The sequence below is a fragment of the Palaemon carinicauda genome, chromosome 7 (assembly GCF_036898095.1).
Source record: "Palaemon carinicauda isolate YSFRI2023 chromosome 7, ASM3689809v2, whole genome shotgun sequence".
NCBI lineage: Eukaryota > Metazoa > Arthropoda > Malacostraca > Decapoda > Palaemonidae > Palaemon > Palaemon carinicauda.
In genome coordinates this window covers 98,361,352-98,384,722 of record NC_090731.1, presented here as the reverse complement: position 1 = coordinate 98,384,722, position 23,371 = coordinate 98,361,352, and the positions used below count along the sequence as shown (strand labels likewise).

The window sequence follows — 23,371 nt, the reverse complement described above, 5'->3', positions numbered from 1 at the left end:
TCAGGAAGCTTCACACCTGGATGCCAAGCGTCGTAAGGCTACTAGTCGAGAGGTTCTTGACGACCAACGTCTTATCAACTCCCCCATTAAATGTCGTGTTTTCAGCCATTTTAACCCAAAGGAGTCAAGCAGCCAGAGGCGATGTCGAGCGTCCAGCAGAGCGTGGCCCCGAGCATCCAGCTAACGTGACGTCAAGCGTCCAACAGGACGTGACGTCGAGCGTCCCGCTAAAACGTGATGTCGAGCGTCCAGCAAGACGGGACGTCGAGCGGCAAGTAGCCACACATGACGTTGAGCGTCAAGCAGGACGCGACATCAAGCACCAAGCAGAACACGATGTCGAGCGTCAAACAGCTTGTGACATGGACGTGTAAGCATTTCCACCGTTCAAAATTCATTACAAAGTGATGCAAAAGTTTGTGTCACACGAAGGGACCAGATTGACTCTAGTGGCCACTTTTGGCTCTCAAGAGAGTGGTTCACAGAGGTACTGGAATGGATGGTGGACACTACAAGAAGCCTTCCATTAAGAGTAGATCTACTCGAACAACCCCACTTGGAAAGGTACCATCGAAATCTCCAAGCTCTTCATCTAACTGTTTTCAGATTATCGAAAAACTCGGAGAGCTAGAGGTTTTTCGAAGGAGGCAGCTAGGGCTATTGCAAGAGCAAGGAGGACTTCTACCTCAAGGCTTACCAGTCCAAGTGGGAGGTTTTTAGAGAGTGATGCATAGTCAACTCTTTATCCTTGTCCAGTACCTCTATAACTCAGATTGCTGACTTCCTGTTATATCTTCAAAGGAAACAATTTTTACATCCTCTACCATCAAGGGATACAAGAGTATGTTAGCAACCGTATTCAGGCACAGAAACTTGGACCTTTCTAATGTTAAAGACCTACAGGAGCTTCTCAAATCATTTGAAACATCAAAGCAATGGCATCAGGATTCACCAGCTTGGAATCTGGATATAGTCTTGAAGTTCATTATGATTGACAAGTTTGAGCCCTTGCATTCAGCTTCATTTAAGGACCTTACGATGAAGATTCTATTTTTGGTTAGTCTGGCGACAGCTAAAAGAGTCAGTGAGATTCATGCTTTTAGTTAAAACGTTTGTTTTTTCGAGATAAAAAGCTATCCGCTCATTGCAGTTAGGCTTTCTTGCCAAGAACGGACCCCCTTCTCAACCTTGGCCCAGGGCTTTTGAGATTCCGAACCTCTCGGATGTGGGTGGCGAGGAGTTGGAGAGGGTCTTGTGCCCAGTAAGAGCCCTGAAGTTCTACCTGGACTGAACGAAAGAGTTGCGAGGCAAGTCGGAAGCTCTTTGGTGCTCAGTCTAGAAGCCCTCGTTACAGATGTCGAAGAATGCACTTTCATTCTTCATCTGGCTCTTAATAAGAGAGGCTCATGCACATTGCAGTGAGACAGACCTCAAGCTTTTAAAAGTCAAAACGCATGAAGTTAGAGCTGCAGCAACCTCGGTGGGCGTCAAGCAGAATAGATCGTTGCAGCGCATTATGGACACAACCTTTTGGAGGAGTAAATCTGTTCGCTTCACATTATTTGAAACGTGTCCAGACTCTTTATGAGGACTGCTTTATTTGAAACGTGTCCAGAATCTTTATGAGGACTGCTTTATTTGAAACGTGTCCAGACTCTTTATGAGGACTGCTTTATTTGAAACGTGTCCAGACTCTTTATGAGGACTGCTTTATTTGAAACGTGTCCAGACTCTTTATGAGGACTGCTTTATTTGAAACGTGTCCAGACTCTTTATGAGGACTGCTTTATTTGAAACGTATCCAGACTCTTTATGAGGACTGCTTTATTTGAAACGTGTCCAGACTCTTTATGAGGACTGCTTTATTTGAAACGTGTCCAGACTCTTTATGTGGACTGCTTCACTTTGGGACCATTCGTAGCAGTAGTGGGGGAAGGTTCCTCCACTACATTCCCATAATCCTAATAACCTTTTCTTCTCTTGGGACTTTTGTATTTTTATGGTTGTTCGTGGAGATTGGTCGACAGTCTTCTGCAATCATTGATTTTAGTCAGGTGGTCAATTTGTTCCTTGAGAGCGCCCGGAACAAGGGTATTGGAGAAGGTCCTGTCACATAGAGGTTTTTAGACCGGTTTCACAGCTCCTAGAGGTCTTCAGCCCCCTGGGTGGATCGCTGGGTCTCATAAGGAAAGCTAACATAATGGAAAAATTCATTGAAATCAGCTTCCTTATCAGGTACGAACCCTTAAGCTTGTTTATTAACTCTTAAGTAAAATTCCAACAATGTTGGCTGTCTCTGACCCTCCACCAAGGGTGTCAATCAGCTATGTTTATATAACCACCGGTTAAGTCTGATGTTTAAAAATATTTTCATAAAATAAATTTTTGAACATATATACCCAGTGATTATATGGGCATGGAAGATCCGAGGAATCACTGGAATGGTTCCAGGTACCTTTACTAGAGGGTGCACAGGTGGTACACCTGGCTCCATTATCGGCGATTGCCGCAAGTTTTGAAATTTCTGCCTGGGCGTCAGGACTAAAGCTATATTTATATAACCACCGGGTAAGTATGTTCAAAAATTTATTTTATTATGAAAATATCATTTGTTCCATAACTGAAATACAAACCACGCTATTTAAATAGGGTATTACTTTCGGCGTAGCTGAATGACGAGCCATTAGATTTTTAACGAGGGTTAACTCGAGGGGGTAGGGGGGGTGTAGCTAGCTACCCCTCCCCCTCACACACCGGTTAACTTATTCACTTCGCTTTTGGCTCGGGTGATGGTCAGACGTGTCTGCTCTCACCCTCGCATATTGACAGCCTTAACCTTTTTTGCTTTCTCTTTCAATTTTGTGTTTGGAAGTTGGCCTCTCTCTTTATCATGCGGAAGTGCCCTGGTTTACCCGACCGCCCTTGTGGGACTTATATGTCGGCGATCGAGACGGACCCTCACACCTTGTGTCCGTTCTGCAGAGGTCAACGGTGTGATAAAGATAAAGTGTGCAGTGAGTGCAGGGAGTGGTCTACCTCCCAGTGGGAGAGGTTTTCCCGGCGACGGAAGAAGAAGTCTAAGTGGGATCTTCCTCCTTCAAGGGTTTCCTTGAAGAAGGAAAATTCCAAGGACTCTTCTTCCGTTGCCCGAACCTCCTCCCGAAGCTCCGCTCAATCGGTCTCTTGTGAGAGGCCGTCGAGTGGTAGCGTAGGCCGTTCTTTTGTTGACCGACCTCGGGGTTCGGGAGAGGGAGTTGCCTTCCATAGCGAGGCAGCTCCTCCTCCTCTTCCGAGGGAGGATTCATCTGTTTCTGTGTATAATGATGATTTATTGCAGCTTTGGGCTTCCTTGGGGCTTAAGGGTTCGCCCTCCAGGGAAGCCCTGTTTGACTTGATTCAGTTGGGCGCAGCTGTCAAACAGTCGCCGGTGATAGCGGAGGTTGACCCTCTGTCTATCGTCGACGTTGTTGTGGCAGAGGCTTCCGACGGGTCGGGTCAAACCCCTGCCTTGGGTGCTGATGTTGCTGAAGGCTCAGTTCCCCCCTCCGAACATCCTTCGAGGGAGGAGCTGAGTCCAACGGTCTCTCCTGCAGGTGATTCTCCCCCTCGGGGGAGTTCACTGACAGAGACTCCTCTTCGGAGGACCGACGATGGTGTCCCTGCTCCCAGAGGATGTATCCGTCGCAAGGCTCGCCCTCCTCTTCGCCGTAGAGGTCTTCTTTCTCCCCACAAGGGAGTTAGGAGGCGCCTCTTCGGCTCCTCGCCCTCGCCGTCCCCCGCAGAGGATCCTCCGACGTGAGTCGACCATTGCAGCCGCATCACTGGACCTCTGCAGATCGTACGCGATCTCCTAAGCCTGCCAGACCTGCTGATCCTCCTTCACCGTTCGTGGCAGCTGATGCGCAGTGGGCGCCCTCGCACCCCTTTATCCAACCGGCACCAGTCCCTTCGGGGCAAAAGGGTTTGTCTCACGATGTGAGTAAGTCCCTTAAGTGCCAGGTTTCACCTGTGCGCCCATGATCTCCTGCGCGCAAGCGCTCTCCTGTTCCTGCTGTTGCTGAGAGTCATCCTGTGCCGGAAACAACGCGCCAGCGATCTCCTATGGCAGAGTCGACATGTTAGAGCGCTCACCTGTGCGCAAGCGCTCTCCTGCGCGTCAGTGATCTCCTTCTCGCCAGCGCACATCTGCGCGCCCACGATCTCCAGCTCGCCAGCGAACTTTCTCTGCGCGCAACTACGCGCCATCCATCGCTCACCTGCGCGCCCACGATCATCGGATCTGGGCGTAGGAAAGAAGTCTCATCCTTCGCCTTCTCGCCAGCGATCACCTGCGCGCCCTCGGAACTCGCCCTCTCGTCAACTCTCGCCTGCGCGCCAATGGCGTGCAGTCCCCTTCGCGCGCACTGGTTTCAGCTCCTACCGTGCGCACTTACAGAGGTGGACGGGACACTACGCGCCCAGAAACAGTCTCCTTCATGCGGTTCTACGCCTGCTGGTCCTGCACCCCATCTGTCTTCCCCAGATTGCGCACCCGCGCGATCCATCGCCTGCGCGCCATCACTCCAGCACGCCCACCCGCCCACGAGCCTGCTCGCCGAAGATCACCTGCGCGCCCACGCGCAACCTCACCTGTGTGCAGTCGCTCACCTGCTTGCCCTGCGACATCGTTCGCCTGCGCGCCGTCATTCTCCTGGTCGCCAACGCTCGCCCTCGCGTGCGCGCCCACGCGCACCCTCGCCCGCGTGCCCACGCGCTCCCTCGCCCGCGTGCCCATGCGCTCCCTCGCCCGCGCCTTCATCTCCGCGCGAGCCCAAGCGTGATTCCCCCCCTCCCGGGTTTCGCGAGGCGAGCTTCCTAGCGAGTCTTCAGGAGCGAGAACAGTCAGGTCATCTTCACGGTCCCCCCCTCCCCCGCAAACGCAGAACAGCGCGCTTGCAGGAGGAGGGGAGGTCTTCAGAGGGGTCTAGGCACCAATTTTTTTCCCTTTCTTTTCAGGCAGGCCCTATGGTATCTACTCCGAAGGATTGCCCGATCAACCTTCCCTCCAGCAGGAGTCTCTGACACTGCGTCTGTCAGTAAGCAGCCAAGGTTTGGGTCCCTTATCGGAGCTGTTGTCCAGGCTGTTAAGCCTGCCTTCGCTGATTTGGGTCTCAAACCAACGGAAGCTTCGACCCCATTGAAGAGGAAGAGAGGAGTAGAGATCGTGGTGACTTCTCCCAGGGTCAAACTGGCTCCTAAGAAGTCCGTAAGGAAGGCTCCTTCCCCCATCAGACGTTCTCTCCTTCTCCTGTGGACGAAGCTTTTCCGTCCTCGGGAATCTACCGAGGTGAGACCTTCTCCCACCGCACCAATGGGAGAAACCCCACCGCGAGTAGGAGAATCGTCCCGTGTTGGGGCGGAGAAGAACCCTCAGACTTCGTTGGTGGAGTCCTGCATCCCTCCTAGAAGGGAACCGAAGGACTCTAAGACTATCCCGAAGTCGTCTTCCAGGATTCGACCAGAGCCAGCGAGACCCCAGGAGAACGTCCATGTGTCTCCCCAAGTAGAGCATCTGGGGACAGGAGACTTTGCTGCCAGTTCACCAGGAGGAGAGCAGCAAGAGTCAAAGCATGCCTTCTGGCTAGTCTTGACTCTGATGAGGCATCTCAACGGGTTCAAGAACCCTGAGATCGCCCCTCGTGAGGGCAAGGACACGGTCCTGGACCAAGTCTTTGGCACTCAGGAACCCACTAAGGCCAGTGCGGCTTTGCCTTGGTCCCAAGGGGTGAAGAGTGCCAGGGATAAGGTTGAGGGCCAGCTCTCTGAGCTCGCCTCCTCCAGCCGTTCCACTGCTGGCAACAAGCTCCTCCCACCTCCTCGTGTTCAACAGAGGAGGTATTTTGAGATCATGGAGGAGTCTTGTTTAGCTCTTCCGCTCCACCACTCTGTGGAAGAGCTTACCAGGGGAGTCTCTCTTGAGAGAGACTCCAGCCGGCAAGTGACATTTTCGGCAACAGAGATCCTGAGTCAGGAGAAGGTCGCAAAGTGTGCCATGCATGCCACTTCGTGGCTGGATGTCTAGCTGGGGTCTCGGGCATCCTGCTGCGATCCGAGGATCTGTCCAAGAGAGCGCCAGGAAGGCCCTGGAGACCTTCCTCCTTTCGGGCACACGCACCATTGAGTTTCTGGCCCACCAAGTCTCGAACTTGTGGGCAAACTCGATCCTGAAGCGACGTGATGCGGTGGCCGAGAGGTTCCACTCGAAGGTCCCAGCCGTGGATGTCTGCAAGCTCAGACGCTCTTCCCTCCTGGGAAAGAGTTTGTTTGAGCCCAAGGATGTGGAACAGGCAGCTGAGAGGTGGAGAAAATTGAACCATGATTCTCTTCTCCAAAGGGCTCTTACAACCAAGCCCTACAAACCTCCAGCACCTCAACAACCTCGCCAGTCCAAGACGATGAAACCGGCAGCGGCAGCAAAGACGACGGTGTCCAAACGGCATCCCTTTCCTGTCAAAGACAAGAAGGGCAGAAAGTCCTCCAGGGGAGGCAAGAATCCTAGAGGGAGAAGCCGAGGCCGCAAACGCTAGGATTGGCAATCCCCCTGCATGTCCACCAGCGGGGGGATGCCTGCAAAGTTGCGCATCCAAGTGGCAGCAACACGGGGCCGATTCCTGGACGATCTCCGTGATCAGTCAAGGATATCGCGTCCCGTTCATAACATCTCTTCCCCCCTGACAGTGAATCCAGTGTCGTTGAGCTCCTATGCCATGGTATCGGCAAAGGGGCTAGCCCTACGGGCAGAAGTCGAAACCATGCTGAAGAAGGATGCTCTCCAGGAGGTCGTCGACGGTTCCCCAGGCTTCTTCAGTCAACTCTTTCTTGTAAAGATGGCGTCTGGAGGCTGAAGACCAGTCTTCGACCTCTCAGCTCTGAACAAGTTTTTCAAACAAACTCCGTTCGGCATGGAGGCAGCAGACACGGTCAGACTTGCAGTGAGACCGCAAGACTTCATGTGTACACTGGATCTGAAGGACGCGTACTTCCAGATCCCAATCCATCCATCTTCCAGGAAGTACTTAGGATTCAGCCTAGACAACAAGATCTACCAGTTCAAGGTGCTGTGTTTCGGTCTCTCCACAGCACCCCAGGTATTCACCAGAGTGTTCACCATGATCTCTTCGTGGGCACACAGGATCAGCATCCGTCTCCTCCGTTATCTGAACGACTGGCTAATCCTGGCAGACTCTGAATCGACCCTTCTTCGACACCGAGACAAGCTTCTGGGACTTTGCCAAGATCTAGGGATCATGGTAAATCTCGAGAAGTCTTTTTTGCTTCCATCTCAACGACTGGTATATCTAGGCATGATATTGGACACCAATCTCCACAAAGCCTTTCCATCAGACGACAGGATAGCAAGGCTTAGGAGGGTCGCAGATCTTTTCCTCAGACGAGAAGAGCTTCCAGCCCAATCGTGGTTACGTCTCCTAGGTCTCCTTTCCTCCTTGGCCCGTCTAGTTCCAAACGGCCGCCTCAGGATGAGATCCCTGCAATGGCGGCTCAAGTCCCGGTGCAATCAAGGCCACGATTCCCCGGACAATCTGGTCCCTATGGGTCCTGCGGAACGGACGGACCTTCAGTGGTGGGTGACAGACGAAAACCTCCGAAAGGGGGTGGATCTTCTCCTCCCCCCGGATTTGATGCTGTTCTCGGACGCTTCAGAACAAGGGTGGGGTGCCCACGTTCTGAACCACAGGATCTCAGGCCTATGGTCAGAATCAGAAAAGTGCCTCCACATAAATCTGCTAGAGATGAAGGCCGTATATCGGGCACTTCAACAGTTCCAACAGACCCTGGCGGGTCACTCCGTGGTGGTGATGAGCGACAACATCACTGTAGTGGCTTACATCAACAAACAGGGAGGTACCTTTTCACAACAGCTATCCCATCTTGCAGTAGAGATACTGAGATGGACCGAAGTCCACTCGATTCCACTATCGGCTCGCTTCATTCTGGGCAAAAGGAATGTGCTCACCGACAGTCTGAGCAGAGCATCGCCGATAGTGAGTACCGAGTGGTCTTTGGATCCTCTTGTAGGCAACAAAGTCCTGACTTTGTGGGGTTCCCCGATGGTGGACCTGTTGGCGACAGCCTTGAACTTCAAGCTTCCGCTGTACTGTTCCCCAGTCCCAGACCCCAAGGCACTCTGGGAAGATGCCTTCCTACAACGGTGGGACAACATCGACGTTTACGCCTTCCCACCATTCTGTCTGATGAGAAGGGTGCTCAACAAGACTAGAATAACGGTCAACCTGTCAATGACTTTATTAGCTCCACTATGGCATCATGGAGAGTGGTTCCCGGACCTTCTGCAGCTCCTGACGGAACTCCCGAGAGAACTTCCTCCGCGACACGAGCTACTCAAGCAACCACACTGTAACATCTACCACAAAGCCGTAGCATCGCTTCGGCTTCACGCCTAGAGACTATCCAGCATTTCCTCACAGAGAGAGGCTTTTTGCAACAAGTTGCGGAAAGGATGTCTCGGCACCTGCGAAAGTCATCCGCAGGGGTCTACCAGGCGAAGTGGAGAGTCTTCTGTGGTTGGTGTCGTGGAAGGTGTATCTCTTCCCTCAATGCCACTATTCCAGCAATAGCAGAGTTTCTTGTGTATTTGCGGGAAGAGATGCGCCTTTCAGTCTCGGCAGTGAAAGGCTATCGCTCAGCCTTAAGCCTGGCCTTCAGGCTGAAAGGAATGGACATTTCGTCCTCGCTGGAACTTTCTCTACTCATACGAAGCTACGAGCTTACCTGCTCTCATTCAGAAGTGAGACCACCTCAATGGAACATGGTTCGAGTCCTCAGGTCTCTTAAGAGACCTCCGTTCGAACCATTACGCCAGGCTTCTGATCGTCACCTGACTTGGAAGACGGTGTTCCTACTCGCATTGGCCTCAGCCAAGCGAGTCAGTGAACTTCATTTTCTCTCGTACAACGTCGGCCATTCAAGGGGACAGGGGGAGGTAACATTCAGGTTCGTCCCTGAGTTTGTGGCTAAGACTCAAAATCCTGTGATTCCGGAACCACGGTTCGACTCCTTCCGGATTTCTAGTCTCCGTTCTGTAACATGACCCAGACCATCTCCTTCTGTGCCCATCTCCTTCTGTGAATAAAGGGAGAATAGAAATAGGCCCTCTAAGAATTGAAGGACGGCTAACGAATGAAAAAAAGGAAATATGCAACATATTAGCAGAAAAATAAGAGTGAGTTCACGCCAAGAATTGCGAATGAGAATAATGAAACAGAAATGTGAGAAGAAAATGTTGAATATCTAACGGATATAGATATTAGCGAAGCAGATATTGCCAAGGCTATAAAAGAAATTAAAAATGGATCGGCAGCCGGACCAGATGGAGTTCCAGCGATTTTGTTAAAAAAAACTGCAAACACTATCGCGAAGCCGCTTGCAATACTGCTAAGACAAAGTGTAGATATTAGCGAGATATATGTTAAACATAAATTAGCTTATATAACCCCTATCTTCAAAAGTGGATCAAGACTAGAGGCAAGCAATTATAGACCTGTTAGTCTAACATCACATATTATGAAAGTGTATGAGAGGGTAATAAAAAAGAAAATAATGAACCATTTGGTCAAAAATAATTTGTTTAATATGGGTCAACACTGTTTCGTGCCTGGAAAAAGTACACAGACCCAACTGATAGCACACTACGAAAACATATACAAAAATATGATAAATGAAAAAGACACAGATGTGTTCTATCTAGATTTTGCAAAAGCCTTTGACAAGGTAGACCATAACATATGGGAGAAAAAAAATGAGAAAGCATAATATTGTGGGAAAGATAGGAAAATGGGTAAAAGAATTCCTGCAAAACAGAAAACAGAGAGTGGTTGCAAATGACGAGAAATCAGATGAAGCCCAGTTAATATCGGGTGTGCCACAAGGTACGGTATTAGCTGCATTGCTTTTTGTTATTATGATCTCAGACATAGACTGTGATATTGAAAACTCCGTAGTGAGAAGTTTCGCCGATGACACAAGAATAAGTAGAGAAATTACTTGTGATGAAGATAGGAACTCACTACAAAGAGATCTAAACAAAAATAAGGCATAAGGCAGTAAGGAATCTGAGGCTCTGTCTTAAGAGAGCAGCTGCAGTTCGTCCTTGAGTGCAAGCATTGTTTGTGAGCACAGGAAGGACGAGAAGGAGGGTCACTAAGAACACCATCTCAGCATGGATTTTGCAGGGTCATCCACCATTCCCTGAATCCAGACCCTCCTCCGTCACGTCGCCCTAGAGCACACGATGTCAGAGGCATCGCTACGTCCCTGGCATTCAAGAGAAATTACTCAGTAACGCAAGTTCTACAAGCCTGGGTCTGGAAGCGTCAAACGACCTTCACAGCCCACTACCTGCAGGACGTGACCCACAGGAGGCTCGATATGTTCTGTATCGGCTCTGTGGTGGCTGCACAACAGCTGGTCTAAACCTCAGGCTCCTTAATGGACAAGTAGCAGAAGGTTGAGGGCATTGTTACCCGGTTTTAGTCTGCATGAATGAAAAACTATGCCTGGCCCTTACTCTTTTCTTCATCCTCCCCTCTCTTGGGGAAAGCAGCATCCTGGGTTCTCTGCACAGCTGACTTCAAACCACTGCAGGTAAACCATGCTTCCTTGTGTTCCTAGTATTAAGATAATACTGTCGCGTCCCTCATACCCTGACGAGGTGGTATTGGGAACGTCCTATTCCTAGAATTCCATCTAAAGGATTCCAGATCAACTTCCTAGGACGAGTCACACTTCATTCCTTCACACACAAGCTTACATAGGCCGCACGTTCCTTGCAGAGCAAGGGACTTGCGAGGTGCAGGGACTCTTTATCTCGAGTGCTACACACTCGGATTCTGAGTCCCCGGGCAAAGCCAAAGCCAGTAAGGCAGGGACTTACCACCCTACCTAAGGGTTAAGTCACCCTATTTAAATAGCGTGGTTTCTATTTCGGTTACGGAACAAATGAAAAATTCGTAGATAATTTGTATTTTCCTAACCATACAAACCTTAGCTATATAATCATACTTGCCCGACAGCCCTGTCCCCCGTGAAGTCCTACCTCTTAAGCGAAGTGAATCAGTTCACCGGTGTGTGAGGGGGGAGGGGTAGCTAGCTACGCCTCCCCTACCCCCTCGCTAACTAGTGAGGGGGTAGTTAACCCTTGTTAAAAATCTAATGGCTCGTCATTCAGCTACGCCGAAAGTAATACCCTATTTAAATAGCTAAGGTTTGTATGGTTAGGAAAAATACAAATTATCTACGAATTGGTCATATTACATATAAGTTTATCATGTGTGGTGAATGAATAAGCTTATTTTTGTTAAGTGCCCTGTGGTCTCCCATGCATGACTTTGCTCATAGATGACTTTTAGCTAATGAAGTGCGGTGGCAAGTTAAAGAATGCCGTGCATGACTTCGCTCATAAATGACTTTCAGCCACTGAAATGCTTTGAGAAGTTAATGAATGTTGTGCCAGGACTTCGCTCATAGATGACGTTCAGCTACTGAAGTGCTGTGGCAAGTTAAAGAATGCTGTTCATGACTTTCAGGTTCTGAAGTGCTGTGGCAAGGTAAAGAATTGCCGTGCATGATTTTGCTCATAGATGACTCACAGCTACCGAAGTACCGTGGCAAGTTAAAGAATGCCATGCATGATTTTGCTCATAAATGACTTTCAGCGACTTGAGTGCTGTGGGAAGTTAATGCATGCCATGCATGACTTCGTTCATAGATGACGTTCAGCTATTAAGTGTTGTGGCGAGTTGAAGAATTCCGTGCATGACTTCACTCATAGATGACTCGGCTAGGAAGTGCTCTGGTGAGTTGAAGAATGCCATGCATGTCCTAGTCCATAGATGACTTTCAGCTAATGAAGTGGTGTAGCAAGTTAAGGAATGCCATGCAGGACTTCGCTCATAAATGACTTTCAGCTACTGAAGTGCTGTGGTAAGTTGAAGAATGCCATACATGACTTCGCTCATAGATGACTTTTAGCTTCTGAAGTGCCATGGCAAGTGAAAGAATGCTGTGTATGATGAGTTGGGTAAATGAGTCAAAGGCTTTAGTGCCAAATCATTTGGTGAGTGGTTGGCATTCAAAGGGTTAAGCCATTAATGCAAATATAAAAGAAATTGTATATTCCTTTTTATTATATTTTTGTTCATATAGCTAATATATCATTAAAATTCTAAGTTAGGCTAACAGCTTTCATGCCAAATAAACTGGAATGTATTGAGTGGGCTGCATGATTTCTTTGAAGTATTAGGACAATTCATTACTGGTCATGTAGGGTGAATTAAAGTCTAGAATATTTTCATTAGATAAGAAGCCAATATTTTTGTTAATTCCAAGTGCAAGGGAGCAAAAAGTTTATAATCCTTAGACCAATATACATACAGTAATTAGGTATTACAAGAAAATATAGACATAAGTTAGCTTTAATGGAAGTTGGTGAGGGTCATTTGCTGTAAACTATAAAAAATTCCTGTTTTTGACAGGTGAATCTGATTGTATGGATCACTTATTAGACGACGGCAGAAATTTGCAGGGTAAGTATTTTGGAATACTACTTTTTTGTTGGAGTCTTCTCATTCTTTGGTATAGTGTATAACATGATTGGTGTAAGTTTTATACAGGTGTCTGGGACCAATTTTCATGGTCTTTTTTGTGTATCAGTATAGAAGTGCTCTACAGTTAATGAAAGTGGTAAACATTTTGCCCAGTTCTGATTAAAAGCATAAATGAAGAAGCGTAACATTTACATGACTGAATATCCCTTGAACTGGTATTGGCAAAAACCTGGTGCACTTGTAGCTTCCATTAAATGTGCATAAAAGAATTAAGATTTTTTGTCAGGTTTGTGATTGTACAGTATACAGTATATCCTCATGTATCGCTGATAATTGGTTCCAGGCCACCTTGCGGTAGGTACTTAAATCTGCAGTATTCAATTCTCTCTCTCTCTCTCTCTCTCTCTCTCTCTCTCTCTCTCTCTCTCTCTCTCTCTCTCTCTCTCTCTCTCTCTCTCTCTCACACACATTATATATATATATATATATATATATATATATATATATATATATATATATATATATAGTATATAGTATATGTATACAGTAATCCTCTCTCTCTCTCTCTCTCTCTCTCACATTATATATATATATATATATATATATATATATATAGTATATAGTATATGTATACAGTAATCCCTCTCCATTTCGCGGCTCAAGTTTCGCGGTCTCTGTGCATCGCAGATTTTCAAAAATATTCATCAAAAATTAGAAAAAATGGTGAGATATTTACGCGGGCGCTAGCAGAAGGCAGAGAGTACCGTAGAACATCAGGTATTAACACGGAGATGCGCGCAACTCAAAATCCACCTCTCTGATTCGCTGGCCATCTCGGCTCCAGAATCTCGCAAGCTGCTTGGCCAAGCCGCCGAGACGCTTTACCCAGCATCTCTCCCTGGCGTGGGCCCCGCGAAGGGAGACCGCATCCATTGTTCTCTCTTGCTTCATTTGTGTTGCTTAGTCTTGCCGCATGGAACTTTTAGGTATTTTTTTGTGCTTTTAAGTGTAGAAAAGCACTTGTGACGCCCTTGTAAATGGCTCCTAAACGTCCTCTACCCTCTACATCCTCTAGTGAAGTGGTTACTCAGCCGAGAGGTGTGAGTGAGTGGGTTAGCCAGTCTACCCCACCCCCACCCGCTAACTAGTTGATGGCTTAGTTATCCCTCACTAAAATTATAACGGCTCGTCTTTCAGCTATGCCGAAAGTACTATATACCCTATAAATAGCGGAGGGTTTGTATCTACGCCGGAATAAATAAAGCATTTACATTACTGTAATAAACAAAAATGCTTTAATATACCATCATTAACACTACAATTGAAATTATCAAAAGGTAAGAGAAAGATAGATTGCAGAGAAGGTAACCACAACTTTTGTTGACATTTTGTCAGCTGGACTCGTATAGTTAAAAGTTGATTTCAATGTTGGTATGGAATTTTTCCTTAAATAAGTTATTTATTATGAAATTATGTTAATAAAATGTTAGGTAAATATAGTTTGGTTACATTCATTATCAGGCACCGTACTTAAGGCTACTAATATACTTGAAAAGACATTAGATTTGATATGTTTTATGGTTGACTCGCAGACTTTGAACAGCACTTTTATTTTATGTACAGTATATAATTTATATTATCAGTATGTATTTATATGATTCTTTAATGTTCTAATGATAACATCTGCATTTATAGTGTTAATATATACTTATTGTTATTATATATACATGTACATGTACACAAAAAAATTTATGTACAGTATTCCAAAAATAGGGAGGGAACCTACTTCGCGGTTTTTCACCTATCGCTGTTGTTTCTGGTCCCCATTAACCACGATAGGTGAGGAATTACTATATATATATATATATATATATATATAGATAGATAGTTAGATAGATAGATATATGGATAAATATCAACACAACATCGTGTTCCAATAGAAATAAATTTCTACCTCATACTTGGGATCGAACGCTGGCCCCTTCCAATGAAAGGCCAGGTCGAAACCAACCATGCCACGAGAGGCCATAAAAGAAGTCGGAACCTTGCTACCCAGCAGTTCAGGATTTACCTGGCGAGACATCAGTCTCTTACCAACGAGTTTTCCCCGACTTCCTGGCCCACCACATGACACAATTGGTAGTAATTCATTCAAATTACCCCTAATGAGTCAATATGGATGAATATCAACACAACATCGTGTTCAAATAAAATAAATTTCTACCTCATACTTGGGATCGAACGCTGGCCCCTTCTAATGAAAGGCCAGGTCGAAACCAACCATGCCACGAGAGGCCATAAAAGAAGTCGGAACCTTACTGCTACCCAGCAGTTCAGGATTTACCTGGCGAGACATCAGTCTCTTACCAGCGAGTTTTCCCCGACTTCCCGGCCCACCACGTGACACAATTGGTAGTGATTCATTCAAATTACTCCCAATGAGTCAAAATGGATGAATAACAACTCAATATCGTGTTCAAATAGAAATAAATTTCTACCGCATACCTGGGATCGAACGCTGGCCCCTTTTAATGAAAGGCCAGGTCGAAACCAATCATGCCACGAAAGGCCATAAAAGAAGTCGGAACCTAACTACTACCCAGCAGTTCAGGATTTACCTGGCGAGACATCAGTCTCTTACCAGATATATTATATATATATATATATATATATATATATATATATATATATATATATATATATATATATATATATATATATTATGTAAATATATAGATATGTACATATAGATATATATATATATATATATATATATATATATATATATATATATATATATATATATTATATATATATATATATATATAGAGATATATATATAGATATATATATATATATATATATATATATATATATATATATATATATATATATATATATATTCATATATATATATATATATATATATATATATATATATATATATATATATATATATATATATATATATATATATAGATATATTCATAGATATATATATATATATATATATATATATATATATATATATATATATATATATATATATATATATATATATATATATATATATGTATATATATACACACACACACACACACACACACACACACACACAGTACCGCGACGATTGATTTGCCACTAGCCTATTTGGTGCGATCGTGAGACCTACCACTAACTAAAATAATCTGTAAAAAAAATGGTTATTGATAAATATATGAAATTTTAACTGAGTACTCACCAATCATCACCTAATACTTGGAAGGGCCAAACTTGTTCTTCTTACAAGCTTCGAGTCGTCTGGGCATAGAAGAAATCAAGTTTTCACAAAGCGCTGTGGCGATGCTTTCCCTACGGCTTAGGGGCTTTTGTATACTTTCACACCTCCCCGGTTACCTTTGCCTAAGGTAATCTCTACTCCCTCTGAGGTAGCCTAGGCTACATCCTAGTTCTCCTTATCTTGAATGTACTCAAGTGAGGTTAGGCTAGGATTTTCTTTCTCTGTCCAGAGCCATAGTTCATGAGCTTTGAGTTAGAGTCAGAACCTCAGAGTATCAGTCGTTTGCCCTCAGCTACCCCTTTAGGTGAATGAACTCTCTTTTGGGTCTCCCCAGGCCACACCTAGTAGGGTTACGACCGTTCCTCCCTGTGGCCTATTATTATTATTATTATTACTTACTAAGCTACAACCCTAGTTGGAAAAGCAGTATGCTATAAGCCCAGGGGCTCCAACAGGGAAAATAGCTCAGTGCGGAAAGGAAAAAAGGAAAATAAAATATTCTAAGAAGAGTAACAACAATAAATATCTCCTATATAAACTATAAAAACTTTAACAAAACAAGAGGAAGAGAAATAAGATAGGAGAGTGTGCTCGAGTGTACCCTCAAGCAAGAGAACTCTAACCCAAGACAGTGAAAGGCCATGGTACAGAGGCTATGGCACTACCCAAGACTAGAGAACAGTGGTTTGATTTTGGAGTGTCCTTCTCCTAGAAGAGCTGCTTACCATAGCTAAAGAGTCTCTTCTACCCTTACCAAGAGGAAAGTGGCACTGAACAAGTACAGTGCAGTAACCCCTTGGGTGATGAAGAATTGTTTGGTAATCTGTGTTGTCAGGTGTATGAGGATAGAGGAGAATATGTAAAGAATATGCCAGACTATTCAGTGTGTATGTAGGCAAAGGGAAAATGAACCGTAACCAGAGAGGAGGATCCAATGTAGTACTGTCTGGCCAGTCAAAAGACCCCATAACTCTCTAGCGACTTGTCCTACACCTGCCTTCTCTGGGCTGGGGGATATGCTTTCCCTAGCCTAGGATAGGCAGACCCTAGGATTGTTTCTTTATAGATTAGGATGGCACGACCATGCCGTTCTTTTACTGTACTAACCCACCCTAGGCTGGAGAATAAACTCTTCCTATACCTGGGATGGCGCCGGTACTGAAACAGAATCCCCTTTAGGGTGTTGGGAAAGGCTCACAACAACCCTCACACTCCTTCACAGGACCCTTTCCCCTCCCCCTCTGTCCTTTGGTGATGGCTTAGCCATCACACTTCTGTCCACTGTCCTACAACTCGACCGAGTGCAGGCAGGGTTGTGGGGTCGGCCTGGTCTTTTCGCCTGGTAGTCCGAGCTGCACTTGGCTCAAAATCCGTTAATATATATATATTTATGTATATATATATATATATATATATATATATATATATATATATATATATATATATATAGATATAGATATATACATATACAGTGATACCTCTACATACGATTGTCCTAACATACGAAGTAAAATTCGACCAAATTTCTGTCTCAACATACGAAGTGTTGCTCCAACATACGAAGTAAACAATATGCTTACCCGTGGAATTTTCTCGAAAGCGTCCAGCGTCGTTTGTTGACACCGCTAGACGGCAGCACATCGGAGGGACGCCAATCGAGCGTCACCTTGATCAGTCCTCTCATCGCGTGCGCATCGTGTGGTTGTCCTCTATTCTCTCGGTTTTAACAGTTTTTTATCTTGCCTTTTCACGTGTTGTTTTCTGTGTTCCGTAATCATGGGTCCTGAAAAGCTTAGTGTCGGTTTAGGAAGTAGTAGTAGTGGTGAGAAAAAGAGGAAGTCTATGCTTTCATTAGAATTAAAGCAGGAAATAATAGAAAAGCATGAGCGAGGTGTACGTGTTAGCGATCTGGTTAAACAATATGGCCGGAATATGTCTACGATCTTGACGATCGTAAAACAGAAGGCTTTCGAAGGGGATCACGATTATTTCTAAACGTCGTAGCCCTACCCTGGAAGAGATGGAACGCCTTATGTTGATCTGGATAAAGGACAAGGAGATTGTTGGCGATATGATCACTGAAACGATCATTTGTGAGAAGGCCAGCACTATCTATTGTGACTTGAGGGCGGTGGGCTCTGGCGGTGACGCGGGGGAGAGTTCAGCCGATCCTACGACGGAGGAATTCAAGGCGTCTCGAGGCTGCTTCGAGAAACTTAGGAAACAGACCGGGATTCATTCAGTTGTTCGGCATGGAGGGGCTTCAAGTTCGGACACCAAGGCTGCTAAAGACTTTGTTAAAAAGTTTGAAAGGATCGTGGAGGAGGAAGGCTACGTAGAGCAGCAGGTTTTCAACTGTGATGAAACCAATCTGTTTTGGAAAAAGATGCCTAGTCGAACATACATTACCGCTGAAGAGAAGAAAATGCCTGGACCTAAGCCAATGAAGGATCGGTTGACTCTTGCGCTTTGTGCCAACGCCAGCGGGGACTGCAAAATTAAGCCTCTATTTACCATTCCGAAAACCCTACAGCATTTAAAGCACATAGAATTAATAAAGACCTGCTACATGTTCTATGGCGTTCTAATTCTAAGGCTTGGGTTACTAGGCATATCATCAACACGTGGTTCATTTCATCGATAAGCGTCACCCACAGAAACTTAAGGTTTGCCTTGTAGTTGCGCAGTTCGATGGTGTTTGTTTAACTCATTTAAGAAAAATTCTCATAAGCCGTACCAAGCAACTTTCTCTCGATAGTTTCTTTAAAAAATCTACGAAACGGTCTAGTGATCATGATGAAGAGAAAGAAAGTGAAGCAAAGAAAAGTAAGACCGAATTGAGTGAAAGTGATAAAAATTAAAAATAGAAAAGAAAAAAAAAATATAGAATATAAAAATGAAAAAGAATAAGCTAAGTTAGGTTAAAGTTCACGTAGTGTAAGTTAGAGTAAGTTACAGTACGGTACGTTATCGCAGTCGCCGTCTCTACCTCCTCGCTGATCTTCCGTCTACTCCTGCGTAGCAGTCCCTTCACCTGTGCTGGCCTGTCGCTAATGTAAAGTGTTAATAAAAACCCCTTTTTTATTTATTATTTCTTTATTATTTTTTTTTTTTAGATATTTCTTTATTATTCAATTGTATTAATGTTATGTGTAATTATGTTTTGCAATTTATTAGGAGTTATTATGGGTTTTTAGGTGAGGAACGAATTAAACTAGTTACAGTGTGTTCTTATGGGAATATTTGCTCCAACATACGATCATTTTAACATATGAAGCGGCTCACGGACGAATTAAGATCGTATGTAGAGGTATCACTGTATATGTATATTAGCCACGAAAGGAAAATTGAAGAGAGTTGATTGGTGTTAGTACTTTCATCCATTAAGGACATCAACAGACTCAACAATGAGAATACATATGCAGACATTGCATTTATACTGGAGAAGGGGATCCAAAACCTGTCAGTTTCTTAATAATTCTGGAAAGGTCAGTTTTTAGATAAAGGGATAATACTGGATTAACGGAAAACAGACCTGGGCTTAGATTCAATTTTCTACCTTTGGTACAGGAGATTAAAAATGATTCAACTATATTCCTTTGGAAATAGTCATTTTCATGGATTATTTTTTTTTTTGCCTCTGACCATCCAATTCTGTGACTTGACCCTAACCAGTGGGAGGCCAAGGCATTATTAAGAGAACCCCTGGAGATGGCCACCTTATGCTGTTTTAATCTGACTGAGATACCTTTGGATGTTTGGCGGACATAGAATAAGTTACACTCTGAACAAGGAATGCTATATATTACATTATTATTTCCAGAACTATTCTTAACCTGTTTTTTAACGTACAATTATATTTAAACACTACATCAATGTCTAGTTTTTTCAAAAGGGGTATAACATCTAAAAAACAAACATGAAATGGCAAACAAAGCATATTTTTAATTGTTTCCTTCCTCTCTAACTGGACACTATAAAAGGTTTTCTTAGCCTTATTCATACATTTTTATAAGAAATATTTGGGATTGCAAAGATTTGTTGCAATTTTTTCTGCTTTAGTGAATTTGTCCTCAATGTACTCTGGGCTACAAATTCTAAATGCCTTAAGGTACATGGAGGAATAAACTGAATGCTTTATATTTTTAGAGTCACCGGAGTAGAAATGTTCACCTTCTCTTTATATATATATATAAACTAAATGATATCGGCGTCAATGACGTTATTATTATTATTATTATTACTATCCAAGCTATAACCCTAGTTGGAAAAGCAAGATGCTATAAGCCCAGGGGCTCCAACAGGGAAAAATAGCCCAGTGAGGAAAGGAAATAAGGAAATAAATAAATGAAGAGAACAAATTAACAATAAATCATTCTAAAATAAGAAACAACGTCAAAACAGACATGTCATATAATAAACTATCAACAACATCAAAAACAAATATGTCATAAATAAACTATAAAAAGACTCATGTCCGCCTGGTCAACAAAAAAGCATTTGCTCCAACTTTGAACTTTTGAAGTTCTACTGATTCAACCACCCGATCAGGAAGATCATTCCACAACTTGGTCACAGCTGGAATAAAACTTCTAGAGTACTGCGTAGTATTGAGCCTCGTGATGGAGAAGGCCTGGCTATTAGAATTAACTGCCTGCCTAGTATTACGAACAGGATAGAATTGTCCAGGGAGATCTGAATGTAAAGGATGGTCAGAGTTGTGAAAAATCTTATGCAACATGCATAATGAACTAATTGAACGACGGTGCCAGAGATTAATATCTAGATCAGGAATAAGAAATTTAATAGACCGTAAGTTTCTGTCCAACAAATTAAGATGAGAATCAGCAGCTGAAAACCAGACAGGAGAACAATACTCAAAACAAGGTAGAATGAAAGAATTAAAACACTTCTTCAGAATAGATTGATCACCGAAAATCTTGAAAGACTTTCTCAATAAGCCTATTTTTTGTGCAATTGAAGAAGACACAGACCTTATATGTTTCTCAAAAGTAAATTTACTGTCGAGAATCACACCTAAAATTTTGAAAGAGTCATACATATTTAAAGAAACATTATCAATACTGAGATCCGGATGTTGAGGAACCACCGTCCTTGACCTACTTACAATCATACTTTGAGTTTTGTTAGGATTCAACTTCATACCCCATAATTTGCACCATGCACTAATTCTAGCTAAATCTCTATTAAGGGATTCACCAACCCTAGATCTACATTCAGGGGATGGAATTGATGCAAAGAGAGTAGCATCATCTGCATATGCAACAAGCTTGTTTTCTAGGCCAAACCACATGTCATGTGTATATAGTATGAAAAGTAATGGGCCAAGAACACTACCCTGTGGAACACCGGATATCACATTCCTATAATCACTATGGTGCCCATCAACAACAACTCTTTGAGATCTATTACTTAAAAAATCAATAATAATGCTAAGAAACGACCCACCCACTCCCAACTGTTTCAGTTTGAAAACAAGGGCCTCATGATTAACACGGTCAAAGGCAGCACTAAAATCAAGGCCAATCATACGAACTTCCCGACCACAATCAAGGGATTTCTGTACAGCATTGGAGATTGTAAGAAGGGCATCACATGCTCCAAGGCCTTTACGAAAACCAAATTGCAAACTAGGGAGTAGATGATTACCTTCAGCAAACCTATTAAGACGTTTTGCCAGAAGACGTTCAAAAACTTTAGATAATATGGGAGTTATGGAAATTGGGCGGTAATCAGTGGGACTTGAGCTACCACAAACACATTTACATAGAGGAGTAACATTTCCAATTCTCCAACTAGTGCTAAAAGCTCCTCGTCTTGCTAACTTGCGCAAAATAACAGATAACTTTGGAGCTAAGAAATCTGCTGTCTTTATAAAAAACAAAGGAAAAATACCATTTGGGTCAACACCTCCATAAGCATCAAGGTCCATCAACAGAGCTTTAATCTCACGAGATCGAAAAGCTAAACTAGTTAGTTTAGCCTCAGGAAAACAGGAATGAGGAAGTTCAAGTTTTTCATTACTCTGTTTACTGTCAAAAACATCAGCCAAAAGGGTTGCCTTTTCCTTTGGACAGTGAGTGACTGAACCATCTGGTTTAAGTAAAGGAGGAACTGTTGCATCTACACCAAAGAGTGCAGATTTAAGGGTAGACCACCATTTATGTTCCTGAGTTGTACCAGAAAGTGTTTCTTTTATGGTTAAATTGTACTCCTTTTCAGTTGAGGCATAAACTCTCTGAGCAAAAGCTCGAAGCTGAGTATAGTTGTTCCAGGTCAAATCTGATCTGTTACCTTCCAAAGTTGATAGGCCTCCTGCTTCTCCAAAAAAGCACGTCTACAATCATCATTGAACCACGGTTTGTCCTTCACTCGGTACCTTAGCACACGAGAAGGGATACGCCTATCAATTATGTTGACTAGATTCTCATTCAAAGGGACAACAGGATCTACACTATTATATAATTGTGACCAATTCAAGCACAAAAGATCATGTAAAATCCCATTCCAGTCTGCTTGGGATTTCATATAAATTTTACAAGAATATGATATATCAGGGACAGGCTGCTCAGTCTTCACTAATAATGAAATCAAGGCATGATCAGATGTCCCAACTGGAGAACCAACCTTACCAGTTATAACGCCAGGGGAGTCAGTGTATACAAGGTCCAAGCAATTACCAGACCTGTGAGTAGCTTCATTTATGATTTGCTCACAGCCTGATTCAGAGGCAAAGTCTAAAGCTCTTAAGCCATGGCGATCGGTAGGAGAGATAGAACTTAACCACTCCCTATGGTGAGCATTAAAATCACCAACAAAGACAAAAGAAGCCTTTCTATCATCTTCTTGTATCTTAGCCATAATGGTAAGAAGACAATCGAAGATAGAATCATCCATGTCTGGATTCCGGTAGATCGAACATAAATAAAAGTTGTTATGCCTGCCACAGACTTTTATTACCTGAATCTCATGACATCCACATTGATAGCAGGACTTATGTGAAGCAGGGTACTCGGTCCTAATATACACCGCCATTCCCCTGGCCCTAGGGATGGCATCACGTTTCAACATTATTGGCTTCTTAAAACCAGTTATAAGGAGCTCAGATGAGTGCCTCATATTAGAAACCAAAGTTACTGAGCACAAAAGAATATCATACTGCCTGGACGCAACTGTAAGGTCTTGGATATTTGCATGAAGACCACGAATATTGCAATACAGAAGACGACATTGACGAAATCTAGGACGTACTGGTCCCGGATTTCGCTCAATGTCTCCAGACAGCATAAGAATTAATAGAAATAAAAAAGAGACATCATACTTAAAAACTAGATTAACAAGAATTATAACAAAAACAATACGTACAGAATTATAAACAAAGTGATTGATGATACCCATAGACTATAGTAAAAAGTCGGAAAAACTGGTCAACATGGAGGAGCCGATA

The 23,371-nt window shown here is 43.8% G+C and overlaps 1 protein-coding gene across 3 annotated transcripts in view; it reads left to right on the top strand.

Annotated features, from left to right (window-relative positions):
* The window catches only part of LOC137643975 (la-related protein 1B-like), a 798,692-nt gene that overhangs the window by 40,445 nt on the left and 734,876 nt on the right, over nucleotides 1-23,371 (top strand). For 2 of the 3 annotated variants that reach the window (XM_068376808.1, XM_068376807.1), the window contains exon 2: nucleotides 12,552-12,602. The exons of the other annotated variant lie outside the window; for it this stretch is intronic. In XM_068376808.1, the coding sequence (XP_068232909.1) occupies nucleotides 12,552-12,602 (51 nt within the window). The remainder of the gene's footprint in view (nucleotides 1-12,551; nucleotides 12,603-23,371) is intronic. 3 annotated transcript variants of the gene reach the window in all.